This window comes from Mizuhopecten yessoensis, unplaced genomic scaffold (genome assembly GCF_002113885.1).
Source record: "Mizuhopecten yessoensis strain PY_sf001 unplaced genomic scaffold, ASM211388v2 scaffold7493, whole genome shotgun sequence".
In the NCBI taxonomy this organism is placed as follows: Eukaryota; Metazoa; Mollusca; class Bivalvia; order Pectinida; family Pectinidae; genus Mizuhopecten; species Mizuhopecten yessoensis.
Window position 1 is genome coordinate 309,470 of NW_018407075.1, and position 13,772 is coordinate 323,241.

At 38.3% G+C, this 13,772-nt stretch overlaps 1 protein-coding gene across 1 annotated transcript; it reads left to right on the top strand.

Moving 5' to 3' along the window:
• The first annotated feature begins 5,914 nt into the window (after positions 1-5,914).
• Positions 5,915-8,915, top strand: LOC110453750 (retinol-binding protein 4-like). Its single transcript, XM_021502878.1, has 2 exons — positions 5,915-6,492; positions 7,523-8,915. Exons 1-2 carry the CDS (start codon positions 5,982-5,984, stop codon positions 8,020-8,022), a joined length of 1,011 nt encoding a protein of 336 aa, XP_021358553.1. The 5' UTR covers positions 5,915-5,981; the 3' UTR covers positions 8,023-8,915.
• The last annotated feature ends 4,857 nt before the right edge of the window (positions 8,916-13,772 follow it).

The window sequence follows — 13,772 nt, forward strand, 5'->3', positions numbered from 1 at the left end:
AGCTTTTGAATTTGTCTTGACATATTCCAGGGGTTCAAAGAGCGAAAGTAAGCTAAACTCCTGGAATTAAGGCAGGGCAAAGATAGGGGAAATTAAGAACCTCATTTTCTTTGGGATAGAGGAGTCAGAAGATCCTGACTTAGTGAAACGGACAGAGGCAGAAACAGCAGCTGTTCACTATATCGTGAAAGTAGTAAGTGTTGAGAAATATGCAATGCAGCTTAATTACCTGAGTCGTGGGGAAAAAGAGACAGAGTCAAGATGACTGATGAAAACCGCTTTAAAAAACATAACACACTTCGTGAAACGTCTTCCAAAACTAAGAGATGTCTTAGTTCTCTTATTAACTAAGAAGTGGCTCTTCTACTTCGGAAAACGAGTGTAATGCAATATATGACGAAATAGGAGAGAGAAATGGATCATACATAATATGTAAACTAAAGATAAAGGCTAAATGAAATGAAATCTGTGGTGAGGGGCCCGTCATGGGGTTAAAGTAAGACAGTTATACAGCAATGTAAATAGTAAAAACGTAAAAATGCATTTAACACAAATGCTCAAAATTATAATCCAAAGGAGAACAATTTTTAAACCTAAGAATCACTAACCAACGTTGAAATGCTTATACACGAATGCAGATAGCCTGATGAATACACTTTATGAGTTTGAAACACGGTACAGTATAGATTGCAAGGAACATTAACTAGACCTCATTGTTGTCTGTGTAGTGTTATCTATGAACTTTAGAAATGAGACTCAAGTTTCGGAGTTCTCATTAGAGGGATATGACATATTCTCTAGTAACATAACGGTAAAGAATGGTACAGAGTAATAATTACTTAAGCAAGGGGAAATCCAAAAGCTACGCAGATCTGTCAGATTACAGATCAGTCTGAGGGATAGGGGTGAACTTTTCAGTGGACCCATTCATTCAATGGACATGTTCACATGTAAACACCTACAAGGAATATTATTTTTCCTTTTCTCATTTCCTTTCTGTTCGATGTTATCTCCTTAGACACCCGTCTTCAAATGACCCTAGCTGTAGAGAGGACGTTAAAATACAAATACACCCATTAATATCCCCAGAGTAAGATTCTAATCTACCAGATATAAATTGAACAGCATGGCATGCACGGAGCGTTACTAGTTCACAATTTATGGAATGCTTGAGGGGTTGCTTCATCGTGCAAATCGTGACAAAATAGAGGACAGTGGTCAACCAAGAGCCAACTACGTAACACTTGGTTTTAGTGAATGAAGAAAACTTTGTGTCCCATATTGATTATCAAATTCCGTTGGGTGTTAGTGATTATTGTATATTTCATGTTATACGAGGAAACAACCAAAGAGCGCTTCAACTTCACCAAGGCAGACCCTTGGGTGTTGAGACATGCGATGACACGTGATTGGGTTTCGTTTTTGGCATCCTCGATATCCAGGGGTTACGCTCACTTTCGCTCTCTATACCTCTGGAATATATCATAGCAAAATTGAAGGCTCGGTGTTCGCCACCTTGTTGATGAGACAAGAAGACTAGTTCGATTCTTTGATATACATCAAAAGAATCTCGCGGTCACGTAACGGTAAAAATCGACCAATCAAACAGCTATCTTCGTGCCTTCAATTTTGCTATGACATATTCCAGGGGTGTAGAGAGCGAAAGTGAGCGTATATATAAGTATGAAGCCCATGGATATCGAGGATGCGTTTTTGGGAGTTGGAGCAAGACATATGTAGTGATTCACCAATTCAATTATGAAAGCTATGAGGGAAAATTAACCAACCAAAAGAAACAAACCTCATAAAGGAAACAGTCCGCTGGATGTCACGATAGTTTAGTGTATCAGGCATAAATATAGGCTATGGAGAAAATGTATGGAAACTTTAGGGATAGGTTAAAGGAATACCAAAGCAAAGTTATAATCTTAAACATGTCATTCACAAGGACGGGGAACACGGGAAAAGAACATGGCTGAATCTGCCAAAAGTAACAGCAAAGAAATTCTGGAAATATGTAAACTGCAAGCGGAAAGTAAAGTTTGGAATATCAGAACTACGTACAGATGTGAGTGGTGAATAGGTAATAGGCAGTACAGAAACAGCTAAGACGGTTATTCCGGAGGACTTTTTCAACAGTGTGTTGACCGGATAAAAGGAAAAGGACACTCCAGATGCGGATACAGACATGGTATAGAGGAAAGTTTAAGTTATGTTGTATTTCAGGAGGAGGATGTAATAAATCTACTATAAGATCAACACACATCTAAGTTTCCAGGATCTAACATTTTTCATCTAGCTGTACTAAAGGTACTCGCCAATGTAACTCATACACCATAGTGCATTCAATTTATTTTACTTGTCATTTGATTCTGGCATTGTACCAAAGTAATTGAAGGAAGGTTTTATTTCAGCTTTATTCAAGAAAGGAGATAAAATTTCGCAATCCAATTATAGTCCTGTCAGCCTTACGACGTGTGACAGGAAGCAAAGAGTGTGTGTAAATGGCGAATTATTCTCAATGTGGCATCATGTGACGAGTGGAATCCCTCAAGGCTCAGTCCTGGGGCCGATTCTCTTTGTCCTTTTCATTAACCAACTTCCGGTAAATGTGAAATCGCATGTACTGCTTTTTGCGAACGACACTTAAATACATCATATGGAAGATTGTTAAGGTGATGCTGAGGTTGAACATGGGCGGTTGAACAGTATGACTTGAACAGCATGGGAGGTTGAACAGTCTGACTTAACAGCATGGGAGGTTGAACAGTCTGACTTAACAGCATGGGAGTTGAACAGTCTAACTTAAACAGCATGATGAAGTTCATCCCGATAAGTGTATAAGGTGCTGCGCACCCATTGCTGCGAAACACTGGTCAAGTAAAGCTCGTACATACTTTGTTTTTTATTAGTATATATTAGTACGGTACGAAAGCTACCGGGTAACTTTGGAGATAGTTGAGGATGAAAAGGATATCGGTGTGGGGATGGATAAGCATCTTAGTTTCGAAATCGTGTATAGAAGTACAGATGTACAAAGCAAAACAAACAGACCTTCAAGATACTACATTATACGATATCTATGGCAGCAGAGTAACAGGAGGGATGTTTCGACCCAATGACAGCTATACTACCAGGAGTCACTCAGACATGATATGCGAACGATTTCTACACTAATCGAGTAGTTGACATATGGAACAAAACCTACCAGAGAAAATTGCTAGAACTAAAAGTATATATGGTTTTAAAATTGCTTGGACAACTTCAAGAATCGTCATGAAGTTTATGACACTGAAACACAGCAAGTAGAATGTTGAAGGCATACACCCGGAACCGACAAAACAACAACAATGTCGGATGAAGTAGAGCTGAACATAGATGATCATAAGGTATATACTTAAGACTAGATATGAGGCAATGGACGGAACGTTCAAATGATGGTCGCTCTTATCTTTATCTTGAGCAGGATGGCAATGTATATATGGCGAAAGCGGCGACCGGTTCATGAAGAAGTATTATTATAGTCAATGGTGAGTTTACTTGATCCCCAGCAGAAGAAACACTTTTCTCGACAAACTCACGTTGATCGTCTGAAGCTAGCTCACATTCGTAGTCCATCACCCTCAAATGTATACCCCACAAACACCAGTAGGATATTTCTTACTGTGTCTACACAGACTGGCTCTCGTCAGCCTATGTTTGAGGTTGTGCGTAACTTACTTATGTAAATCACTATTTCAAACCGACGGTTTGTCTGCCTGTGAATACCTTGCATCCATATTAAAGCCAATGGCCATTGTAAATTCATCCAAAACGACTTGTACGACAACTATTTCCCAAATTATTGACCATAATAACACACCTTAACATCTGCGAAAGTATGTTATGCAAATGGAAAGTAAACCAAATATTGACTAAGAGACACACATTTGACAGTACGTTTTATGTCTCGTTTTATAGGAGAATCATCACAGAGCGTATAGTTTAAATACCATCAATATGCTGAAGGCAAACCTCCTTGCCCAACGCCCACGTACAGCACGATCGTGGTGTTTTGAAGTACTTCGTGAACTAAAGCTAGCGGGTTGTAATAGACGTTTTTCACATTTACATTCGAGTGGCGTTGTATAGATGGTCTATAGAGGGCTTTGTTTTATGTTGAACTTTTAATTATAATTAATGATAGAACTGCTGTTATGTATCCGCCATGTAACACTTGCAAGCATCAGTTATTGAGGCAGTTGTTCAAAAGGTGGTTAGCTTAATCATGAAGGGGCGTTTCTAGGATATTTGAAAGAGGGGGCGAAGAATCAAATCTTTCGGCGAGCGGAGCGAGGCGAAAAAAATGTTGGACCTTTTTTTTGCTGAAAAACATAAAAAAAATTGTGAAATGCACTAATGTTACGGTTCCTGACTTGGAGCATATATATTTAATAGTTAAAGTGTCAGGGTTTGACATTTTTTATGCCGAATTCTCTCCATTAATTGTCTAGGGTATATTAAAATGATTGGATGGATCTTAACAGCAGTAGACCAATAACGAAAAAGTCCAAATTCTAGGGTATAAGGCGTTACTTAACATTTCAATAGTCCTAGGCCAGGATTTTATGAACGGGAGGCGTAATTATAGTTGCCCTGGTAGAGGGTCCATGGGGAAGCCCAGAAGCTCCTGGATTTCAACAATTTAGCATCAAATTATGAAGTAGCCAGACTGATGCATATTTCTCTATTTTAGATTAAGTTCTGGTTTCGTTAAACGACACACATGATACAAGACAAACACACACTGAAGTATAAAGTTCTTTCGTTCTAAAAATATTGTAGACTTTAATGTAGAATACATGTTTGAATATGCTAAATTGCCGTATTCAATACAATATTAGCAGATTAAGATAGTTTTTTGTATTTTTTTGAAGGGGGGGGGGGGGGGGGGGGGGGGGGGCGTACGCCCATTACGCCCTCACCTGGAACCGCCCCTGCAATGTTTAAAGACATTTTTCAACCTTTGATAATTTCGTCAATATACAAGGTAAAATTTCACATATTTGCATGTGAATTCACTCTACTAAATATTTGATATATTGAAAGTTGTATTTAATTTAATAGTTTTGTATTAAAGTTACACAAAAATTAAAATTTGCGCTAATCACTGATTAAGCTAATCATCTTTTGAACAACTGGGCCAAATCAATCGTTACATCCCTTACATAAACGAATACTTCTATCTGTTATAACTGGTCAAACCATTTGCCAGAATCGAACGTGACAAACGAAAGCGGTTCAGCTTACAACCAATAGATGAGGTTTTGAAGCATATTAAATAGTCAGGAGATTGTTTCTCCATTCTTTTATAAAAAAAATCATTTTTTTTTTTGGTCATAACTTTGGATAACCGATTCTTTTCCCTGACAGGACTTGAAAAGGTATCGAGTCACCTGGGCTTCCCCATAGACCCATAAGCGTACGGAAGCCGGTTAGTGTCACATGAAGTTAAACTTTTATGTCGTACGACATACTAAGTCGTAATTACAAGATAATTAAGTCGTAATTACGAGATAGCTATGTCGTAATTACGACATTTTTTGTTTACTTCACTGATGTGGCACTAACTGGCTTCCGTATAAGCGCACTATCATCCGCGCCAACAATAATATACACATGTAATATATCAATTGAGCGAACTTGTTTCACAATTATTGCAAAATAAGAAACGTTTATTTTTCATCAATGCTGACAATAGTGACATGCAGCTGGAATTCATCTTGTGTATTTTCATAACAAGATATTGTACCACTAGCCATGCTACACGGTGGTCACACTTCAAACTTTAATATAGTTAGAGAATAACAGGTAAACACTTTCCGCTCAGCAAGTAGGTTAGGTGTTATTTTCATAGGGGCATCTATTTCGTGTTACACCGGTTAGTTGCGGTCACGGTTGACGCTTTTACAAGGACAAAACTTGTGTTATTGAGCGGGCACATGTGTTGCTTACTACGTCTAGTTTACCCGGCTGTACAATATACTGACTCAACAGTTACAATAGACATACAACACACCACATGTTACCAAATCAATAAGAAAACCCACTTTCAGCCACAACCTCGGTACACGTTCCTCAAACGTTTCGCAATGAAGACTCCAAATTTCGTTTGGGTTTGTTTGCTTGGCTGTTCATTTTTCGTGTCTTTTGCTCTGAGCGAAGACACTGTGGACGTTCCCGAGTCGAACACACAGACTGAACCCGTGTTGGACTCGGAGCCCCAGCGAGAAAGTCAACCTCTGGTCCCGGACACTGGGGCGGAGCGGGACTGTCGCCTGAGCTCGTTCCAGCTCCAGCCGGACTTCAACCTGGCCCAATTCGAGGGGTACTGGTACTCCTTGACTATCAACCGTTACTGGCTAGCCGTCCCTCGCTGGTTCCCTGTCCGCCAGTCAAATGTCCAGGTCAACTATAGATTGCTGTCTGACGGCAGTCTGGAAGTGAAAACAGGTTTGTAACCCAGTCCCTACACTTGACTGCTCTGATCATTTAATGGACATCGAGCAATTATACAAGCTCGCGTTGTGATACCAATCTTTGTTTGGACAACGCATTTCCTGCTCAAAACCCTCATACATATTTACACACTGGATAGGTTTGTATATTGATCAGTATATTTAATATATATCATAGTTTGGCCTAATTGATTCCGCACATAGGTATCTTTTCAGAGATACAGTCAGACTATTTGACAAATTCCAGTTATCCGAATGATATCTATGTGGATATGGTGCAAATTAGTATCAAGTAATTACAGCATAACATTGATATTTGTATTACATGGTGACGATCAATCAATACATCCAAAGGTTATACCCTGTTCTATCCTCGATATCCAGGGGTTACGCTCCCTTTCGCTCTCTACACCCCTGGGATATGTCATGGCAAAATTAAAGGCACACGAAGATAGCTGTTTGATTGGTCTCCGGTAAAATAACACTGACCAATCGCTAGGCTGATATCCGTCCTTTGAAGATTACAAAGGAGTGACGCCCGACTTCAAAGCCTGTCAATTTTTACCGTTACTTGACCGCGAGATTCTTCTGATGTACATCAAAGGATCAAACTAGTCTTCTTGTCTCATCAACAAGGTGGCGCACACCGAGCCTTCAATTTTGCCATGACATATTCCAGGGGTGTAGAGAGCGAACGTGAGCGTAACCCCTGGAAATCGAGGATGACCCTGTTCGAGCATTAAATAATCAGTTTTTAAAAAAGAGCTCGGCAGTGTTCAACACATTTTGACTATGCAGTTTATGAGAGTTACCGTTCTTGGTCTGTACCATGTACCAATGGTAGATCTTACACCATAAGGTCTGGAGCCAGTGACAAGTGACATTTCCTTCAATAAATTGACACAAAAACGTACATTTTTATTAAAAAGAAATCGTTTGAGCTCTCTCGAGGGATCTGTCATTGCTTACATCAAGTTTGTCGTCACTGAGCCACACCTAAATATGTTAAACTCATTTGGTTTTAGGTGGCGAGTTCATGTTTCCATTCTGTGACTATATAGCAGGGAAAGGATACATCCCGGACAAAACTCAGCCCCAGAAGCTCGAAGTCCAGTTTGACACACTACTCACGAGGACTTCGAGGAAGAACCCTTACTGGGTTGTCAGCACAGACTATGAGGGATTCGCCGTCATCTACTCGTGTTGGAAAGAACGGGAAGATGGCACGTGCCACCCTGACTACACATACATGTGGACACTGAACCGAAAGCGAGGCGGACACACACCGGAACAGGAAGAGAAAATAAAAATGGCAGTGGAACGGATGTGCGTCCAACCAGACAATTTCAAAACGTTTAAACAAAACGGAAGTTGTAAATTTGATCCAGATAAATTCCCATCCGGAGGATTAGGTTTAATTCCATTTTTGGTCATAGCGGTCATTATGTTTTTAATTCTAGGCGTTTTAATGTATTGTTGTATTGCTAAAACTGATCGTGTAGCCGAGACAAAGAAAACACAATAAGTTAAAAATAGTGTGGCTTATCCTTCTTTTCATATTCTAGCGTATTGCCAATCGCCAAAGTTATGTTCTGGACGTTGTGGTGTCAGGTTTTAGAACATTTTTATGATGTTAGGAACGGATGGCGATGACTATGACGTCATCAGAACTTGATTAATACGCACGCTTGACCTGTCCGCGGAGATTATTTTTTTAACTTGAAAACGAAAAAATGTAATTACATAAAAAAAAAAAATCCTGAATAATTGTGAATAATTGAAATCGAATGTGGTTTCGTGACAGCAGATGGGGCAGAACCTCCAGATATGAGATGGGGGTCCGAAGGTGCCAGAAAAGGAAGCTAGTCCGAATAAATTTGAAAGGGTAAAAAGGCATGTTTTGAATAAGAAAATCGTCAGACACGACAAATAAAAATTGTGTAGTTTGGAACCGTCTTGAAACTCCGTGAATGCAACCACCAAGAGCTGTGCGACGGTCATTGCTCGCCATATTCCTGCTTTGTCCAGTATCCGCCTAACTCTAGTGTCTGCATACAGGCTGCCTCAGATTGCTTATTAGAAGAATCAATGAATGTGTATGATCTACATGTAGTTATTGAATAACTGTTACCTATGTGTGTGTGTCCTGTAGTATGATTCAGAGATCGCCTTCCCAGCTGTCGACACATTCCAAGGTATTCATCATCGCGCGTATACAAAAGTGTAGCAACGATATAGAAAACATTGTTATTACCGTCACAAGACTGACGACCAATCTGTAAAATTTAAAGGTAAAATAAAGTTATAAAGATTGTAAATTAGTAATATATAAACCATTCTTGATTTTTGTGTCGCCTTTTACATTTCATTATGTCGGGATATCCACTGTTATTTACAAAATAAAATATTGTTTATCTTGAATTTTAACTATATTTTCTGTGACATAGGAATTATAACAGTTTCTATAGTCGTTTAACACATTAAGTGAGAACTGTAGCGAGATAAAACATGTGCAGGATTCCTGATAGATGAAAAATATGTTCGACTCTTGATTGATGATATACGTGTACGGTTCTTGTTAGATGATACACGTGAACGGTTCCTGTTAGATGATATACGTGTACGGCTCTTGTTAGATGATAAACGTGTACGATTCTTGTTAAATGATATACGTGTACGGTTCTTGTTGGAGGATAAACGTGTACAGTTCTTGTTAGATGATAAACGTGTACGATTCTTGTTAAATGATATACGTGTACGGTTCTTGTTAGAGGATATATAAACGTATACGGTTCTTGTTAGATGATATACGTGTCCGGTTCTTGTTAGATGATATACGTGTACGGTTCTTGTTAGGGGATATATATACGTATACGGTTCTTGTTAGATGATATACGTGTACGGTTCCTATAAGATGATATACGTGTACGGTTCCTGTAAGATGATATACGTGTACGGTTCTTGTTAGAGGATATATAAACGTATACGGTTCTTGTTAGATGATATACGTGTCCGGTTCTTGTTAGATGATAAACGTGTACGATTCCTGTTAGATGATATACGTGTACGGTTCTTGTTAGATTATAAACGTGTACGATTCTTGTTAGATGATATACATGTTCGGTTCTTGTTAGAGGATATATATACGTATACGGTTCTTGTTAGATGATATACGTGTCCGGTTCTTGTTAGATGATATACGTGTACGGTTCTTGTTATAGGATATATATTCGTATACGGTTCTTGTTAGATGATATACGTGTACGGTTCGTGTTAGATGATAAACGTGTACGATTCTTGTTAGATGATGTACGTGTACGGTTCTTGTTAGAGGATATATATACGTGTACGGTTCTTGTTAGATGATATACCTGTACGGTTTTTGTTAGATGATATACGTGTACGGTTCTTGTTATAGGATATATATTCGTATACGGTTCTTGTTAGATGATATACGTGTACGGTTCGTGTTAGATGATAAACGTGTACGATTCTTGTTAGATGATGTACGTGTACGGTTCTTGTTAGAGGATATATATACGTGTACGGTTCTTGTTAGATGATATACGAGTAAGGTTCTTGTTAGATGATATATGTGTACGGTTTTTGTTAGATGATACACGTTAACGGTTCTTGTTAGATGATAAACGTGTACGGTTCCAGTTAGATGAGATACGTGTACGATTCTTGTTAGATGATATACCTGTACGATTCTTGTTAGATGATATACGTGTACGGTTTTTGTTAGATGATATACGTGTACGATTCTTGTTAGAGGATATACGTGTACGGTTCTTGTTAGATGATATATGTGAACGGTTCCTGTTAGATGATATACGTGTACGGTTCCTGTTAGATGATAAACGTGTACGATTCTTGTTAGATGATGTACGTGTACGGTTCTTGTTAGATGATATACGTATACGGTTCTTGTTAGATGAGTGTACGATTCTTGTTAGATGATATACGTGTACTGTTCTTGTTAGATGATATACGTGTACGGTTCTTGCTAGATGATACACGTGAACGGTTCCTTTTAGATGATATACGTGTACGGTTCTTGTTAGATGGTATACGTGTACGGTTCATGTTAAATGATATACGTGTACGGTTCTTGTTGGATGATACACGTGAACGGTTCCTGTTAGATGATATACGTGTACTGTTCTTGTTAGATGATATACGTGTACGGTTCTTGTTAGATGATATATGTGTACGGTTTTTGTTAGATGATACACGTTAACGGTTCTTGTTAGATGATATACGTGTACGGTTCTTGTTAGATGATACACGTGCACGGTTCTTGTTAGATGATAAACGTGTACGGTTCCAGTTAGATGAGATACGTGTACGATTCTTGTTAGATGATATACCTGTACGGTTCTTGTTAGATGATATACGTGTACGATTTTTGTTAGAGGATATACCTGTACGGTTCTTGTTAGATGATATACCTGTACGGTTCCTGTTAGATGATATACGTGTACGGTTCCTGTTAGATGATATACGTGTACGATTCTTGTTAGATGATATACGTGTACGATTCTTGTTAGAGGATATACCTGTACGGTTCTTGTTAGATGATATACGTGTACGGTTCTTGTTAGAATATATACGTGTACGGTTCTTGTTAGAAGGTAAACGTGTACGGTTTTTGTTAGATGATATACATGTACGGTTCTTGTGAGATGATACACGTGTACGGTTCTTGTTAGATGATATACGTGTACGATTCTTGTTAGATGATACACGTGTACGGTTCTTGTTAGATGATATACGTATACGGTTCTTGTTAGATGATATACGTGTACGGTTATTGTTAGATGATACACGTGTACGGTTCTTGTTAAATGATATACGTGTACGGTTTTTATTAGATGATAAACGTGTACGATTCTTGTGAGATGATACACGTGTACGGTTCTTGTTAGATGATATACGTTTACGATTCTTGTTAGATGATATACGTTTACGATTCTTGTTAGATGATATACGTTTACGATTCTTGTTAGATGATATACGTGTATGGTTCTTGTTAGATGATACACGTGTACGGTTCTTGTTAAATGGTATACGTGTACGGTTTTTATTAGATGATATACGTGTACGATTCCTGTTAGATGATATACCTGTACGATTCTTGTTAGATGATATACGTGTATGGTTCTTGTTAGATGATACACGTGTACGGTTCTTGTTAGATGATATCCGTGTACGGTTCTTGTTAGATGATATACGTGTACGGGTCTTGTTAGATGATAAACGTGTACGATTCTTGTTAGATGATATACGTGTACGGTTCTTGTTAGAGGATATATATACGTATACGGTTCTTGTTAGATGATATACGTGTACGGTTTCTGTAAGATGATATACGTGTTTGATTCTTGTTAGATGATATACGTACGGTTTTTGTTAGATGATATACGAGTACGGTTCTTGTGAGATGATATACGTGTACGGTTCTTGTTAGATGATAAACGTCAGAATATATTTCACAAGACTATACGTGTACGATTCTTTTTAGATGATATACGTGTACGGTTTTTGTTAGATGATATACGAGTACGGTTCTTGTGAGATGATATACGTGTACGGTTCTTGTTAGATGATATACGTGTACGGTTTCTGTAAGATGATATACGTGTTTGATTCTTGTTAGATGATATACGTTTACGATTCTTGTTAGATGATATACGTGAACAGTTCCTGTTAAATGATATACGTGTACGGTTCTTGTTAGATGATATACGTCTACGGTTCTTGTTAGATGATATACGTGTACGGTTCTTGTTAGAATATATACGTATACGGTTCTTGTTAGATGATATACGTGTACGGTTCTTGTTAGATGATAAACGTGTACGATTCTTGTTAGATGATATACGTGTATGGTTCTTGTTAGATGATATACGTGTACGGTTCTTGTTAGATGATATACGTGTACGGTTCCTGTTAAATGATATACGTGTACGGTTCTTGTTAGAATATATACGTATACGGTTCTTGTTAGATGATAAACGTGTACGGTTCTTGTTAGATGATATACGTGTACGGTTCTTGTACAATTTTTGATAAATGATCCACGTGTATGGTTCTTGATAGACACATGTATGATTCTTGATAAACACGTGGACGATTCAAGTTAAACGTTACACGTCGTGAATACTGCATGTCGACGATATGTGTACATGAGTTACATATGGTACACGTGTGAAACTGTTTAAAAACGATGCATGTGCATTTTCTTATGTAAACAGCTGTTGGTGTGCGATACACGTACACACGACCGCTGATGACCATTGCACGTATAAGGTTATAGATAATGAAGGACAATTCTTGCATGGGGTTTTATGGACAAGTGAAGTTTATGATCTACATCTTCCGTTCTCAGTGCTATGGTCTTATGGGAAAGGTAGACTTCGAAAGCCTGTAGAATTGAGTTGGTAATGTGTCTTTAATCGATTTTTTGCAAGATCGGGTAAGTAATGCGCATATTTATATAATGTGGGTTTAATCTAGCAAAACAGGAGCTTCTCTATATTTAGGATATAATGAATGATGTACTCCATTATTTGATTCACGAGAGATGCGTTGCCTTTTCAGTCTCTAACATTAAATACTAAGTACACAACGTTGAAATTAAAGAGCCAATCACCATCACTGGTCTCTAGATATCCTCGAAATTCCATGGGTTACGATCACTTACGACCTCGGGCAAAGAATGCAAGTGACATGTTAAAAATAAACAAACTCTCGCAGTTTCGTCTTTTCGCCCTCAAAGACGAAAAACAACTTTAATTCTCGTTGTTTCTCGCCCCGAAAAGACGATGATCAATAATTAGGCATAATTCTCGTTCTTTCGTCTTGCCCCCGAAAAGACTAGAATTAACCTCTTTCATCTGTTCCCCATGAAAAGAGGAAACAACGAGAGGTAATTAAAGGCTTTTAAATCTCGTCGGGGTGAAAAGACGAACCAACGAAATGACACAATTTAACCACTGTATGTGACAAATATATTTTTGTATATCATACCCCTGGAATTTCGAGGATGGCTTTGAGCCGTTTCGCGGTTAGGATTGCGCTCGTAATGGCGATGTTATTAAACAAAATAATTAACAACGATCGTGACCGGACATGCATGTCCCGTCTAAAAAATACTCGTCGCCGGATGCAAGAGGTAAAAATGTTGAATGCGCAATATTTTTTAAAAATACATGTAAAATGATAAACATCTACAAAAATGGGGGGGAAATTAAGTCAAGTGGCTGAGTC